The sequence below is a fragment of the Giraffa tippelskirchi genome, chromosome 1 (genome assembly GCF_054371585.1).
Source record: "Giraffa tippelskirchi isolate mGirTip1 chromosome 1, T2T-mGirTip1v1.2.pri, whole genome shotgun sequence".
In the NCBI taxonomy this organism is placed as follows: domain Eukaryota; kingdom Metazoa; phylum Chordata; class Mammalia; order Artiodactyla; family Giraffidae; genus Giraffa; species Giraffa tippelskirchi.
In genome coordinates, this window is record NC_137275.1 from 169,387,580 (window position 1) to 169,404,087 (window position 16,508).

A 16,508-nucleotide genomic window follows, 5' to 3' on the forward strand; every position below is an offset into this window, starting at 1 on the left:
ATAGATATAGATATATATACACATATCTCAAAACAGAAACAAACTCACAGATATTGAAAACAAATTAGTGGTTACTAGAGGGGAAAAGGAAGAGGGGAAGGCCAAATTAAGGGTATGCAATTAAAAGATGCAAACTATATGTATAAAATAGGTAAGTAACAAGGATATACTGTATAACACAAAGAATTATAGCCAGTATCCTGTAGTAACTTTTAATAGAGTATAATCTATTAAAACACTGAATCACTATGCTGTACACCTGAAACTAATATACTATTGATTGTAAATCAACTGTATTTCAATACAAAAACAACTTTCATAATTCTAACATGTGTCTTACCATAGAATTGGCATCTGTTGATTATTATTCCCTTGTAGATTGATTACATTTTCCTGATTGTTTGCATGTTAAGTATTTTGGATTTTGTCCCAAATATTACATCGTGAGATTATGGGTCCTTTTAAAATACACTAAAGGATATTGATTTTTTTAAAAGCAGGCATTTAGCCCAGTTAGGTTCAGACCATAAATTCTGTCTCTTCTGTGGGTATGGTTCTAAAGTCAGTTTACTTGTCAGTCTTGGCTATGTTGCTAAGGGCCTGCCGCATGCATGCATCACTCAGATACCAGTGAAGAAACTGGGCACAAGTTCACACTGTGATTTAGTTCACAATGTCTTTGCTATATAGTTTTTAATCTGTCCCACGCATGTGTACCTTAGGGCAGTGGTCCCCAGCATTTTTGGCACCAGGGACCGGTTTCATGGAAGACAACTTTCCACGGATCAGGGGAGGTGGTTTGGGGATGATTTAAACACATTACATTTATTGTGCACTTTATTTCCGTAATTATTACAACAGCTCCACCTCAGATCATCAGACATTAGACCCCAGAGGGTGGGGACCCCTGCCTTAGGGATGAGCCCAGGACTAGTGCCAGTTTATATACAGAATTACAGAATTATGTACTTACCAGCTCTCTTATCTCCAAAATTCTTTCTTCTACTCAAAGCAGCTTTCTTTCCTGGTCTTCTACCCAAAAAATGAAGCTTCTCTCAGAATTTGGACTGCCCATGCTGCCACGGAAGTTCTGCTCGGTGTTTACTCTTTATTCAAAGCTTGGGAAAATGGTAAGAAATAAAACCAGAAAACTTAACATTGTATGAGTTGCTTTGCCAAATTTGACTTGTTTCCAATCCAGTAGTTTTCATTTAGTTTTCAGAGACCACAGATCTATTTTCGCTGGAGTTTTTCGTTGTAATTAGTGGGAAAGAGAAAGAATTTACTGAGTTTATTGCACCTTGATCAGCCCTTAAAGTCCTAATTTTATTCTTACTTATTTTTAAAAATATTTATTTGGCTGTCCCAAGTCTTAAGTGTGGCACGACAGATGTGAGATCTAGTTCCCTGACCAGGGATTGAACCCAGGCACTCCAAATTGGGAGCACGGAGTCTTAATCACAGGACCACCAGGGAAGTCCCTATTCTCACTTATTTTTAAGCATTTTTCTATATCATTAAAATTCTTAATAACATTATGGTTTCATTCTGTTATACATACTTAAATTATCCATCCATTCACTTGAAAGCTATTATTTATTTATAATATTCTCCTATTATAAATAATACTGTGATGTATAAGTGTGCATTTAATTTTCTGATTATTTTTAGGATAATTTTCCTATATAGAATGAACAGTTCAAATTATAGTAAGGCTCTTAAGGCATATCATCAAATTGCTTTTAAGAAAGGTGTTAGTAAAACTAAAGTATTATCTGTAACCTTTGCCAATTTATATAGGAAAGTAGTATCTTAAATTTAGGACCACAATCGATTAGAAATTTTTTTTTGATGCACAAAGTAATTTATTGTGGCACTATCTGTAACAGAAAAGATTGGAAACAGTTCAACAGTTCAATAGAGGACTGGTGAATAAATACTGATGCAGTTACCTGCGGGACAACCATCTAGACAGATCTCAACCAAAATATTTTGCTCATGTTCATTTTTGTTTGTAAACTAATTTTTTGCAGTTTAACTCATTACTCATTTATTAGAATCATGGTTTCATAATAAATTTGTATGAATTATATATATATATTATATATAGAGAAGAAATTCCATGTCTACCTGCCCATTAGTGCAAAAATAAAAACAACAGAACAAATCAGAAATTAATGAGAGTTTCACTTTCAGGGGTGAGAATAAAGTAGGAAAAACAAGGGAATGAGAGTAGGGTAAAAGATTTAGCGGAAATGACTTCTCTGATTATATATTTTTGTATCGTTCTGACTTGTAGAACTATGTGAATGTTTTACAAACTTATAAAATTAAAAGAACAAAGATGTAAAGTCAAAACAGAAACAACTGAACCCAACTACATTACAAATAAATAACATAACCACTTTTGAAGAGAGGGATGGGAAATAAGAACCAACCGAAATAACTTTGGAAAACAGTATTTTAATCGAATATCCAAAGACCAAAGACAAAAAGAAGTGTATACAGATATTTTAATCTAATTAGCCACCCTGCATTTTACAGAAATATGGGTTAACAATTTAGATTATGTTATATGTATATTTGAGGTAAGAATTGAGTAAATAATTATACTGTGGATAAACAGCCCAGTTTTCTCACAATTGGAGAAGAGTTAACAAATAAGGAAAGAGGGGAAGATAAAAATGAACCCTGCCATATTGCATCAATATGAACTCATGTGCTCAGATGCTCATAGTGCTATCTGATTCTTTGTGACTACATGGACTGTAGTCCACCAGGCTCCTCTGTCTGTGGCATTTTCCAAGCAGGAATACTGAAGTGGGATGCCATTTCCTCCAGACAGGGATCTTCCCAACTAAGGGATCGAACCCTCATCTCTAATACCTCTTGCACTGGCAGGAGGATTCTTTATCACTAGTGAAACCTGGGAAGCTCCATACGAATTCATGTTTTTAAATATTTTAAAAATCCATTAAAAAAAGATGTACAGGATTCCTTGATGGTTCAGTGGTTTAGGACTCGGTTGCTAGCATTGCAGGGTTCAACCCCTGGTCAGGGAACTAGGATTGCATGAGCTGTGCAGTCAAAAATAAAAAACGTTTATACAGATATAGACACAATATTCAGATAGATATAGAAATACATGTAGTTGTACACACAAATATATTTTATTGCTCTGTCAGCTGAGAGGACCTAGAAAGCGATAATACCCAATACCAATGAGTATATCTTGCACTGAGCTCTTCATTTCTAAATACCTTTCTCTAATAAAGAACTCAGGGCTTTTTGGAGATACAATTTCAGGACTAGGGTAGAGAATTTACAAGAGAAACATCTGTGGCAGGTGTCTTGTGTGAGAAGATAAGAAAGTGCTAAAAAATGATGGGGTCTCTATTAACTTTCTATTGCTGCATCATAAATTATCACAAACTAAGCAGTCTAGAAAAACAAACCTCTTCAATTAACTCAGGGTGCCCAAACTCTGGGATCTAATGCCTGATGAGCTGATGCAATAACAATAGAAACAAATTGCACAATAAATGTGCTTGAATCATCCCCAAACCATCACCCCCAGACACACCCTCGTCCATGGAAAAATTGTCTCCCCCGAGTGTGGTCTCTGGTGCTCAAAATCTGGAACCACTTAATTAACTCACTTTTGTATGTCATAAGTCCAGTTTGACATGTAACGTTCTCTGTTCAGAGTATCATTAAGCTGAAATCAAGATGTCAGCCAGGCTATGTTCCTTCTCAAAGTTCTTTGGAAGAATCCACTTCCAAGTTTATTCAGGTTGTTGGCTGAGTTTAGATACTTGAGGTTGTAAGACTGAGGTCCCATTTTCCTTCTGGGTGGCCACAGGACTTACCCACAGCCTCTAGTGATTGCTCTCAGGTTCTTGCACATGGGCTCCCTCAATCTTCAAAGCCAGAGAATTACTCTATTGAACCCCTACCACACTTGGTAGCTCTCTGAATTCCTCTAACCTCTCTACTCATTTTTAAAGGGCTTGTGTGATTTATATCAGGCCCACCTAGTTCATCTCCCTATCTTAAGATCAACTGGTTTGAGACCTTAATAACATCTGCAAAGTAGTCACAGTAGTACCTAAATTAGTGTTTGATCAAATAACTGGATGTTACAACAGGGGCTGGGAATCTTGGGATCCATCTCTGCCTATCATGGGGTCATACAACCAACAAATATAAACTGTTATGACATTATTGTTTAGGTCTGTAGACTGCAGATAATAGCTGAAATTCTTTAAAAGTGACCTTCATAGAGCGTTTGCCTCAGTCAACTTTAGGTACAGTAGAATCTAGATATCACTAATAGTTAACTATCTATCAGAAAGATAATGAATACATGGACTTCAAGTACTGTAAAGGAAGAGAAATATGTATTTAGTGGCAACTATAGGTTCCCCACAATTACATCATTTCACCTCAACTCTGTTCCTCTGAGGTAAGTATTAGTGTTTGCATTTTCTGAGGAGAAAAACAAGACTCAAATTGTTAAGTAACATAGTGATGCCACAGCTGGCACTGATTCCCATCCATGCACCTTGTAAGTACAGAAGTGTTCTGCCAATATTAATCAGTATTCACACAATAAATAACAAAATACATTTTAAAAGGGGGAGAGCAAAAGAACCAACTTGAAGGGACTTTCAATGATTAACCCTGGGATTTGTGTACCTAAATAATGAGAGCAACAGATTATAACTCATAGGATAAAATATATACTCGTTAGTCTATATTGATATAATCAGTTGACTATAGAAATGAGGATGAAAGGAAAGCTCTCCTTTACAGTAGAATTCCAATAAATAGAGATGATGGAAAAGGAAAATTAACCTTTGACATATACCAGAGAAATAAGTATTTCAGGCAAGAATCATCAAGCTTCTAAAATTTGTGTGCAGAATGAGAAATTTATAGTTTCAAAAAAACTTTTCCAGAAGATAATTATTAATTAAAGGAGAAAACTGTAACTTTACAAGAAAGAAACAAGGCAGACACCACCTTAACCAACTAATCGAAGTTACAATCACCAATGACACAAACTGACATACAGTGCCTCCTGGTACAATGAACTGAGCTTACATCACTTCTATGAAGTTCTTATCAAAAATGCATAATCATTGGAAATATCAGACAAATCAACAGAAATCAATCGTCATTTGATGAAATAACTAACCAGTCCTCTTCAAAAAGTACCAAGGTCATGAAAGGCAAAGAAATTTTGAAGAATTGTGTAAAGAGGACTAAGGAGATATCACTAAACATATAACACAGATTGAATCCTGAGCCAGAAAAGGGATATTAGTAAGACAGCAATGAAATCTGAATCTTCCGTTTAAGTTTTTGACATACATTCTTTAAAGAAGTTGTCTGATGTCATTCTTTCCATGTCCTCATAAAAATAGAATTATACTCATGTTAATTTCCTCATGTTCATAATCATACTGTGATAATGTAAGATACTACATTAGGGAATCTGAGTGAAGGGCATACAACTTAAAAAAAAAAAACTTTTTAATTTCCATTTCAATTTATCCACAAGACTATTTTGCCAAGTTACTTGAGGCTAACAATTTTTTTTTAAAGGACAAAATTATTTCAAATCTCTCTATATATGTAAACACACATACATACCCTGTATGTGTATATTATACATATTTTATGTATTAATATATATATATAAATTTTATTACATCATACTAAAATACATATACACCTACATAAAATATTTAAACTTTTAACATAATAACAGCAAGTATTTTCCCTGAATCTTTACCTTATGGTTTTAATGCTTTTTGACATATCCTTGAAAAAGGCATCCAAGCTACTCTTTGCATCTTCACTCAGACACTGCAATGTGGTATCCTATGAAATTTCTTGTCAGAGTAAACCATCTTATTGCTCACTTGGGAGACATCTTAGTCCTTATAGTCTTAGTTATTATATAATAAATATAATAAACTTAACACATTTCCAATGTCTTACTACTGGATCTCTACAACAAACCTTTTGTATACACCTCTAAGGGAAATGGCCTAAAGTTGCCAGTATGACCTTCCCAACAGATAAGAGCACACATTCATTCGTTCATGCAACCGTCTACTATGTGGCAGGCATTGTTCAGGCACTAGGAAGAGCAGTGCAAAAAAATGGACACCTTCCAAAAATAAAAAGGCACCTTCTTACCCTCAAGATTAACTATAAAGGACGAAGAAAGTTTCCCCTTTTCACTGCACTTTACTGCTACCCCCCACTCCACAGTTCCTTCGCTATTTCTTCAAATTCCAGCTCTTCTCCTTAAAACTTCTAGTAGTAATTTAAAGCAGAATGAAGTGCAACTATAGGAAGAACATTTATTCCAAATATCTTTTTTGTACCTTTGAGAATATTCTGAGAATTAGACAAGATGATGCAGGTACTTAGTACATTGGTTCACAATAAATATAGTCTGAGGTAGATACTATTTATTCTAATTTTACAAGTGACACATCTGGGGCTTGGAGATGAAAAATAATTGTCCATGTGGATTCTCCAGGCAAGAATATTGGAGTGAGTTGCTATGCCCTCCCCCAAGGGATCTTCCCAACCCGGGATCGAACCCAGGTCTCCCGCATTGCAGGTGGATTCTTTACCATCTGAGCCAACAAGGAAGCCCAAATTAATATTACATAAGTAGAAAGCTGCAGGACAAGACTTTGAACCATATCTGACCCCAAAGACTTAGCTATACAGTTTGTCTTCTCTTCTATTCTTACTAATGTCAGCCCATACTTAAATGCTACAGTACACACTCTACAGTACATACTATTATTTCTTTTTCTCTCTCTCTCTCAATGGCATTTATCATCCTTTCTAAATTTTGGATCTAATGACATTAACAACAACAAAAAATATACAAAAACAAGTCAGTCAATTACAAAGCCAACATTCTGGATGCAGTACAAAAGTTAATTAACTTAATTACTGATACTAATATAACTGAAAACACAAATGGCTTACTTTATTTCTTTAACAATGAAAGACTAACAACACAATAATTTAGTTGTAACAAAGTCATCAACAGAGCAAAATAAAAACAAAGCTAATTAAGAAGACAGTGCTTTAGCTCATTAGTTATCTCCTTTAAACAGGAAAATCTACTATTAGTCTAGTGGTTCTCAAACCAGTCTGCATATTTGAGAAATGGGAGGAAGAAGGATTGGTGCTTAAAAAAAGTTATACCCAAGGCCACTTCAGAACAATTATATGAGAATCTCTCATGAGTGGGGCCCATGCAAAATCTTTGAAAGTTGTCAATGTTGCTGACTACAAGTCTAGATAATAAGCAATAAACACCATGTCCTCAAAGCAATTCAAAATCAAGAAATAACAATAAATATATATATATATAAGTATATATATATATATATATAAATATTTCTTCTTATCCTAGGAAAGGAGGGGAAGGAATCACCTGCTCAATTCTCTTTGTTCTTTACCCATTACTGATGGCCTAAAGTCAAGTTTAACAAATATTAACTATTGGAAGTTATACAAACATACTATCCAAACTGAAATTCTCACTACTTTACATTTAGAAAGCTCTTTTAAAACTATACCAAGTTTCAGAAAGAATCCCATTTTAAGTTTGCACAGATGTTTAAGTCAGCTATTTGTTCAACAAAAAGAGTCAACGAAGTGTATTAGAAAGTATTTTATTAATAAGTTATTATAAAACAATATTCATCTCATGTACACAAATTAACTTTTTGGTGCAACAAGAGGAATATCTGAATGTTTCCCATCTATTTCTGTAACTGTCAGAATTCCATTTTGTAAGATAGATATCTTCAAATTTAGAACCTACACATACATTTTTCTTAAGAATGCACACATAAAGTACTTCCCCTACAACTGCACTATATCCTTGGCAAATCCCCATCGGGAGGTACAGTAGTAACTGCAGGCATTTATCTTTGAAACAACTTTTCCTCATTTTTCAGGTTTGGGAATGATATCACATCAAGTATGGAAAATAACTTTTTTCCTTAAGAATACATAAATTCACTTAGAGATGTCTCAAGTTGAGAAAAACCCACTTCTTTAGCTCCTTCTGTCAAGACTCCATATCAATCTCAGCCACTTCATTCTTGTCCTGCAGTGCTGTTTCTATCAGGTTGTCTTCACTTACATCTTCAATGTCTGCCAGATCAATAGGTGGTAAAGGGTTCCTCCAGTACTGGAAGGTGTTATACTGCCAAAATTCTTCACTGAGCTTTAGTGAAAAGGAGAGAGATGAAAGCACATCAATGGCCTAGAAAAAGTTGAGTTTTTTCATGAAACCCATTTTTTGTTTTAAAAGCAAACTCACATAACATTTTGCAGTCTTTAATTTTGCATCTTCAACAAATAAACATTATTAATTCTGCCTAATCAAAGTACTTCATGGGCTCAGTCAAATCTGTATTTTCATATTCATGAATTTGTGAAAGTATTTCTTGCTAGTAGTTCAAATTTAAAAGAATCTCTCCCAAGAGCTTCTCTTCCCAGAATTTTCTTCTATTTGTCAACCCAAAAATAATGCCTGAAGATGGTCTTAGAATTTTTTACCTTTCAATGAGGAAAACAATATAAAAAATATATAGACACACCTTAAAACTTACTTTTGGCCTCTGCCCTGAGGTTTGGAATTTTAAGGGGTTGATTTTACATAGGCTAAAATATTTTGACAATCTTCTAAAAAGCATTAGAATAAAAATCTAGTAAATAACAAGAAAATCTGAAACTGATCATTTTATTAAACATACCATTTTGTTCAAGATATGACTTTTAACTCAATAAACCAAAACTGATAAATCCAAGTGAGTGCGAGTCCTTTAAAAATTCAACAGCTTATTCTTAAAGGCTATACAACTGTTTCAAGTACCTATGAAGTTGATGTTCCAAAGAATTTCAAAATTGGTACAAAATTTCAAAAGCATCCCCTAAATACGTTGCGCATTGCAATTATATAAAGACTTCCAAGGTGATCAATTTGAAGGTTAACACCTTTCCTCAATGGGTATCAATATATCTTTAGTCTATTAAGTCGTGTTTGTACTTTAGGTTCATACTTGCTACAGCAGCAGTATCCAACAGAAATATAACAGAAGCCACATATATAATTTAAAAATTTCTGGTACCTTCAGTTAAAAAAAAAATAGTAAAAAGAAACATGTGAAATCAATCTTAAAATTTTAGATCCAAAACCACTATCATTTCAAGATACAGTCAATATTTTAAAAAATTAATGTGATGTTTTACATTTTTCTTGTCATAGTAAAAGTTTAAAATCTGCCAGGTATTTTACACTTCCAGCACTATTCAGACTAGCTGCATTTCAATGCTCAATAGGCACATGTCGCTAGTTACTTAAATGGAGAGCACAGGACTTTTCAATAAGTTCATTCAGTGCCTTAGACACTAAGGCTTAGCGAATTAAGAGTCGCTCAGGAATTTCTTAACGCTGGGATAAAAATTTAATAACTCAAACGATGCCAAGAAAAATTTCATTTTAATAAGTAAACAGGGTTAAAAACAATGACCTATTTCTCTCTTTTGGAAAAAATCTATTGTTCAAATTACCTACTTATAAACCACAAATCAAAAAAGATCCCTTAACAAGGTTAGTATAACCTACTAGCTAAGAGCACAAACTTTGCCCATGGGACAGGTCTGCATTTATATGATAACTCTACCACCCAGTAACTCTGATCTTGACTGAAGTCTATTTCATCTTAGATAAAAGAAGAAAGACTCTTCGCTCTTGGGTGAATTACGGTTTAGCGCTGTAACTGCCAAATATAGCTATTTATTATATCCCAAGAAGCCTATGAACCTGTATCATTTTAAACTAAAATCACACCATTTCTGCTTTCTATTTAAAATATCAATTAATAATAGTAAAGGTCAGCACTGACAGAGTATTAATCTGCATAAAGTGACTCTAACATGAGAAAATACATGAATATTCATTGAAGTAACACCTGGTTTTTAGTTCTCCAGTTAAGAAAATATCTGAAACAACTCAATAAATACTCTTGAGATTCTAGGATAGAAAACAGGTACCATCATTCCGCCTAGATGTCATCCTTCTTATAAGAAAGGACATATTTGAGGAAATTCTTCCTAAATGAGATCCCAAGGGTAAGGATAGGGACTTAAGCTCTGAGAGCAAGAGGAACCAGGAAGACATTTGCTGCAGGAACTGAAAAAGCTTTTTAACTTCTACATGTTTTTGCTATATCCTATTTTCCCTTGGCTGTAAGACTCAACACAAAAATCATGCATCTTTGGTGGCAGCAAAGAAAAAAAGAAGCTGAAGAAAATTAAGTTTGCACAAAGAAGCAGCTCAAGGAACAGGACAAAAAAAGGAACATGAGGGTTCCTGGGGAAAGAGAATAGGGGACTTGTCTTTATGAAGAAACTCCTCAAAACAAGCTTGTTCCTTGCTAATAGGCTTACAGTGAGTCCACGAAGTAGAAAGCTTCTAGATGTAGTCACTGCTGTGGAAGAAGATAGAGGTTGCGTCTAGGAGATTCTAAGCAGATGTCTGCTGTCAGTTTACTGAAAAATTCCTTTGCCTATCTGCCATTTTCATTTCCCTTTTACCAATTTGTGGCATACTGCAGTCAGTATACTCTGTTAGGAAAGACAAGCCTAGGTATGGGGAGGGTAACAGAAACAGTCAAGTTCTCAGACTATACAGTACTTACCTCCATACCAAATAGGTCCAGATGACTATCATTTTGGATTTTTTTTCAGGTTTTGCACATTGGTATGACATGATTTAACTGGAAATTGTAATTCTTTATTCTACTTTAAAACTAAGTGCTATCATTCAGTCTTAAGCTGACTTGAACATCTAAAAGCAGTTTGAATTAAAAAAGTCTAAATAAGGTTTGTTTTCTAAATTCCAAGAAAACCCGGGGTAGAAATGCTCATCATAATAATTATATCTAAAGGATAATTTCTGACGACCACAGAAAAAGATCTTTCGAAACTACTCTATTTTATTGGCAAAGTATTTAAAAAATACTATTGATGGGTAAGATATTTAGGACAATGGAGAAATGTGGGGCAGATGATATGATATAGTGGTTGAAGAGAACTTGGTGAAGTCTCAGCTCTTCATTTGCATCTTCCACCTGCAAAGCTCCTGGTTCAACCCCTAAGTGCCAAAACGCTGCTTGAATTCCTGAGACCAAAGCTGCCCAATAATACACAATGCCAGTCACAAACATTATTTAAAATTCTCTAACGGCCATACTTGAGAGTCCCTTGGACTGCAAGGAGATCCAACCAGTCCACCCTAAAGGAAATCAGTCCTTAATATTCATTGGAAGGGCTGATGCTGAAGCTGAAACTCCAATATTTTGGTCACCTGATTCGAAGAACTGACTCATTTGAAAAGACCCTGATGCTGAGAAAGATTGAGGGCGGGAGGAGAAGGGGATGACAGAGGATGAGATAGTTGGATGGCATCACTGACTCAGTGGACATGAGTTTGAGTAAATTCCAGGAGTTAGTGATGGACAGGGACGCCTGGTGTGCTGCAGCCCACGGGGTCACAAAGAGCTGGACAGGACTGAGCGACTGAACTGACTGAATGGCCATATTTAAAAAGTATATATTTTATTCACTCCAGTATCTTCAAATTATTTCAATGTCCAATCAATAAAAAATTTTTTGAAATCTTTGACATCTAGTGTGTATTTTACACTTTGAGCACATCTCAGTTTGAACTAGTCACACCTCAGGTGTTGTGTCATAATTCGAGTGGCTGCCACATCTAAGACAACAGATCAGACATCTTACGTGCAAATACGGGGCAGGCTCATTTCCCACAGAAGTGGAACTCACCAAAGATCCTCATACATATGCCTGATGTTAAGAACCAGATTAATTTTCTGATCCTTTTTCACAGGATCAGACTTAACACTGTGTTAAGAATGCCTTTTCCCCGATATACAGAAGCCCTTCCTCTCAACCAAAAGAGCTGTACCATCCCTTAAAGGACGTCCAACTGGTGGCTACTACATTGGTCACCCTCTTTAGAAAGAAATCGATCACGAATTCCAGAAAACAATCATCGTTAAACCGAGGAAGACGCAATACACCTTTCTCTGAACTTTGTCGTGGAGCTTAACTTATCGCGGTTCACGGTCAACGTCTTCACCAAGCTCTCCCGTCTGTCATGACCCACGCCCCTGCTTCCCTCTTGGACAGCACAGGTGCTGAAGGTGCAAGGCCACGTGTATACCTCACCCAACGGTCTGTTTCCCCCTAGTTGAGCTTAGTGCTCTCTGCCCGTCGTAACGAACCAAGACGCTGCCCAAGGCGGGTTCTAGGGCCCTTGGTGTGTTGCTTCGGGCGGGGGGAGGGGGCTGTCAGTGTACATTCTCATGGGGAGGACCCCAGCTTTTCAACTGGGCGGGGGTGTCGTGACAAACACGACTTTAGAGGGGGACGATAGGTTCCTTCCCGGGACGCGCAGTGCCGGGAAAAGAGTGACCCTTTCTCCCCCCGCACCCCGTCGGAGCGCGAGGCCCACCACCAGCCCCTACCTGGCGCGGTGCGGTCCCCCAGTCTCCCCGCTGGGGCTCTGCGCGCCCCGCCCCATCGTCGCCACCGCCTCTCGGGGGCCGGACACCCTGGGGCTCCTCCCCCGGCCCGCGGGGTCGCACGGGCGGCTGCAGCAGCGGCGACTCGCCGGTCTCCAGGCCGCGGTCCTCACGCTCCGCACCACCCTGAGCGCCGGTATCCCCGTCGTCGCGGCGCTTGCTGGGCGAAACCGAAGGCTCAGTCATAGCCCCCGCGTCGATTTTACGCTTTCGGGGCAGCTCGGGGAAGCCGAGGGGCCGCCCGGGATGCGAGGCCCCCGGCGGCGGGATCCAGAGCGGCGGCGGCGGCTCCTCAGGAAAGTCGCAGAGCAGGAGCCGCTTCCAAGGCACGTGGAACGTCAGCGGCTCGGCCGCACGGCGCTTGGCCATGGGCCCCGAAGGCTCGGGCGGAGTCCGCCCGGCGCGAGAGGCCGAGTGCCGATAGCTGTGGGGGCGGAAGGCGAGGGCGGAGCGCTCAGCGTGCAAGGGAGGGCGAGAATCGAGTCCAGGCGAGGCCGCCGCTGGAAAATGCAGAGGGCGGAGGGGGCGGGGCAGCAGATCCGGCCCAGCTCGCGCGTCCAGCCCTCGTCGCCGCCGCCGCCAAGGTGCTGCCGGACGTTGGGGAGCAACCGCGAGAGGCGGCGGAGATTCGAACCTGCGCACAAATGTGCGCGCGCGCACTCGCGCAGGCCTGGCAGAGCCGTTGGTTGGTGCAGGCTCGCGGGGCGAGCTCCCGAGCGCCCCCGCGGCCGGAAGTGCGCGCCCTGGGACAAGGCGGGCTTATTAAAGGCCCAGTGGCGTTGCAGAGGTGTCAGAGCGGCTGTATCGCTTTCCGATTGAAACTTGAAATTCTTTGGCTTTTAAATTATGTGGGAAGCGCAGCGTTCCTTGCTTGCTCTGCGCTGTGGTCAGAAGTGAGATTCCAAACCCTTTCTTAGAGCAAAACTGTGTGTGTTGTCAAAGGACATGAGAGAATAACAAGCTTATTTTTAGTAGTTAACAAAAACAGTAACCAAGTAAAGAAAAAGGTAAGGAAGAAAATTATGTATAAGTGATTTAAAGGGAGAAATTACTATGATCTAGAGAAAAGTGTGCAAGGAAGATAATTGTTCTCTGATTAGTAATTAATTATCCCACGCCCCTACACATCAAGGCTGTTGTGAGAAGTTAGGAGCAACCAATTGTTTATTGTAGAAATATAATAAGTAAGGTAGTAAACAGTAGCTTTTCTGTTTGATCTTTGCATTTCCTCCCATTTTCTCTCGTCCCCAGTCCTCCTCCCCTCTGGCAACCACCTGTGTGTTGTGTATCTATGACTGTTTCTCTGTTACATTTGCTCATTTATTTTGTTTTTCAGATTCCACATATAAGTAAAACGATACCGTATTTATTTCTCTTACTTCACTTTGCATAATACCCTTTAAATCTATCCATATTGTTGCAAACGGCAAAATTTCATTCTTTTTCTGGCAGAATAACTTGCCATTTATTATATATATATGGATATATCACAGTCTGTTTATTCATTCACTTTCGGTGGACATGTAGGTTGTTTTCAGTTTGGGGCTGCTGATGACATTTATGTGTAACGCTTTGAATGGACATAGGCTTTTTTTTTTTCTCTCGGGTAAATACTTAGGAGTGGAAAGGTTGGATCACATAGTAAGTGTATATTTAACTTTTTAAAAACTGCCAAACTGGTTTCCAAAGTGGTTGTACCATTCTTCATTCCACCTAGCAGTGTTTCAGAGACTCCTACGTGTCCTTTCCAACACTTGGTTTGGTCAAACTAATTTTAACATTGTAGTTTATCCCATTGATTTCCCTAATGACTAATGATATTCAGAATCTTTTAAGTGCTTACTTGCTATCTGTATGTCTTCTTCAGTAAAATACTCAAATTTTACCCAATTTTAAAATCCAGTCATTTGCTTTATTTTCCTTATTTCGTATTTTTATGCATGTAATTTCATTCATGTTAAATACAGTATTCCAGCATATGAATCCACTTCATTGTTGATAAGCATTTGAGTTTTTTTCTAATTTTTAGTTAGAGATAGTGTACTGTTAATGTGTGTGCACTCAGTTATGTCCAACTCTTAGATCCCTTAGACTATAAGCCTGCCAGTCTCCCTTAGTCCATGTAATTTCCTGGGTAAGAATACTGGTAAGAATACTGGGTAAGAATACACTCCAGTATTCTTCCTCTAGGGGATCTTTCCGACCCAGGGATCTAGCCCGTGTCTCCGAGTCTCCTGCATTGGCAGGCAGATTCTTTGAGACATCTGGGAATCCCTGATATGAGCATGCTTGCTTCTTCATAATTTCTAAGGCGCATGTGCAAGAATGTCTCTGCATGCATGTTTAGTTGCTCAGTCGTGTCCGACTCTGCAATCCTTGGGACTGCAGCCCACAGGGTTCTCTGTCCATGGGACTTCCCAGGAAAGAATACTGGAGTGGGTTGCCATTTGCTCCTCCAGGAGATCTTCCCAAACCAGGGATCGAACCCAGGTCTCCTGCGTCTCCTACATTAGCAGGCGGATTCTTTACCTCTGAGCCACCTGTCTCTACAGAATGGAATTCCTGAGTAGTACAGCGTATGTTTAACTTCACCTGGACTAGCTTCCTAAAGTGCTTTTTACAAGTTTATTCTAGTACAGGATGAGATGCCTTTTTTGTCACATCCTCACCAGTAAACTTAGTATAGTCCTACCTGAGCAGTGTGATATGATATCTCATTGTGGCCTGTTTATATTTCCCCAGTGAAACTGGACATCTTTTTATATAGTTTATGGGCCATTCCTGGAGCAGTGATTCTGGCTCTTGACTCTGCATGGTGTCTCGTTGAGTAAGTTCTAAACATAAATGTGGTCTACATTATCAGTCTTTTCTTTCATTGTTTATAGTTTATGCTTTTTTGTCTTAAGGCGTAGGCCTTTTCACCATCACCTCTGCTTCAACACCACTCTGCCTGATCCCAGCCATACTCTGCTTGGCCCAGCTTGGATCTCTAGCTTTTTGTGAAAGGATTGTTAAATTCTTTGCAACTTTAAAAAGTTGGTATGGTTGTTTTTTTCTAACTGATTTGGAAGAGCTTCTTTTATATTCTGGAAAGCAATGTTCTTATGAGTAGTAGCTGTTGTAAATATAAATATTTCCTCCCAGTATGTCTTGTCCTTTTACTGTCTGATATCTTAATTTTAACATAGTCAAGTTTATCAATGTTTTGTTTTCTGGTTTACACATACTTCTTGTTAAGAAGTCCTTTCCCATTCCAAGTTCTAGACATTTTATGGTTTTATATTTTTGCTTCCATATTTAAATCTTTCATCCATGTGGAACTGATTTGTGTGTATACAGCAGTCAGCACATATGGAAATCACATTTACTTCTCCACCATGTGCTTTCACGTATTCACATAGAGGCACATAAGAGATATTGCAGATACCACTGCAATAAAGCTAATATCGCAATAAAGTGAGTCACACAATATTTTGGTTTCCTAGGGCATATGAATGTTATGTTTACACTATACTGTCATCTATTAAATGTCTTTAAAAATGTGCATACCTTAAAATCAGTGTTTACAGATCACCATAGCAAAATACAATAATAATGAAAACGTTTGAACTACTGCAAGAATTACCAAAATGACACAAAGACATGAAGTGAGTAAACACTGTCGGAAAAGTGATGCTGACAGACTTGCTAGACCCAAGGGTTGTCACAAAACTTCAATTTGTAAAAAAAAAAAAAAAAAAAAGCACTATTTGTAAAGTGCAATAAAAGGAGGTATGCTGGTATAATATTTCACATATAGTACAGAGGACCTCATAAAAACCACTGAACTAGGTGGTATCAATC

At 38.1% G+C, this 16,508-nt stretch overlaps 1 protein-coding gene across 2 annotated transcripts; it reads right to left on the reverse strand.

Moving 5' to 3' along the window:
• Positions 1 to 973: 973 nt before the first annotated feature.
• C1H9orf40 (chromosome 1 C9orf40 homolog) lies at positions 974 to 13,284 on the reverse strand. Of its 2 annotated transcripts, XM_081505554.1 has the most exons (3): positions 12,609 to 13,284; positions 8,103 to 8,278; positions 974 to 1,118 (listed from the first exon to the last, which is right to left on the reverse strand). In XM_081505554.1, the coding sequence occupies exons 1-2, from the start codon at positions 13,032 to 13,034 to the stop codon at positions 8,120 to 8,122; spliced, it is 585 nt and encodes a 194-aa protein (XP_081361680.1). In that variant the 5' UTR covers positions 13,035 to 13,284; the 3' UTR covers positions 974 to 1,118; positions 8,103 to 8,119. The 2 variants fall into 2 exon arrangements, with proteins under 2 accessions (XP_081361680.1, XP_081361669.1); XM_081505543.1 differs by lacking the exon at positions 974 to 1,118 and having other exon boundaries at positions 7,703 to 8,278.
• Between the last annotated feature and the right edge of the window lie 3,224 nt (positions 13,285 to 16,508).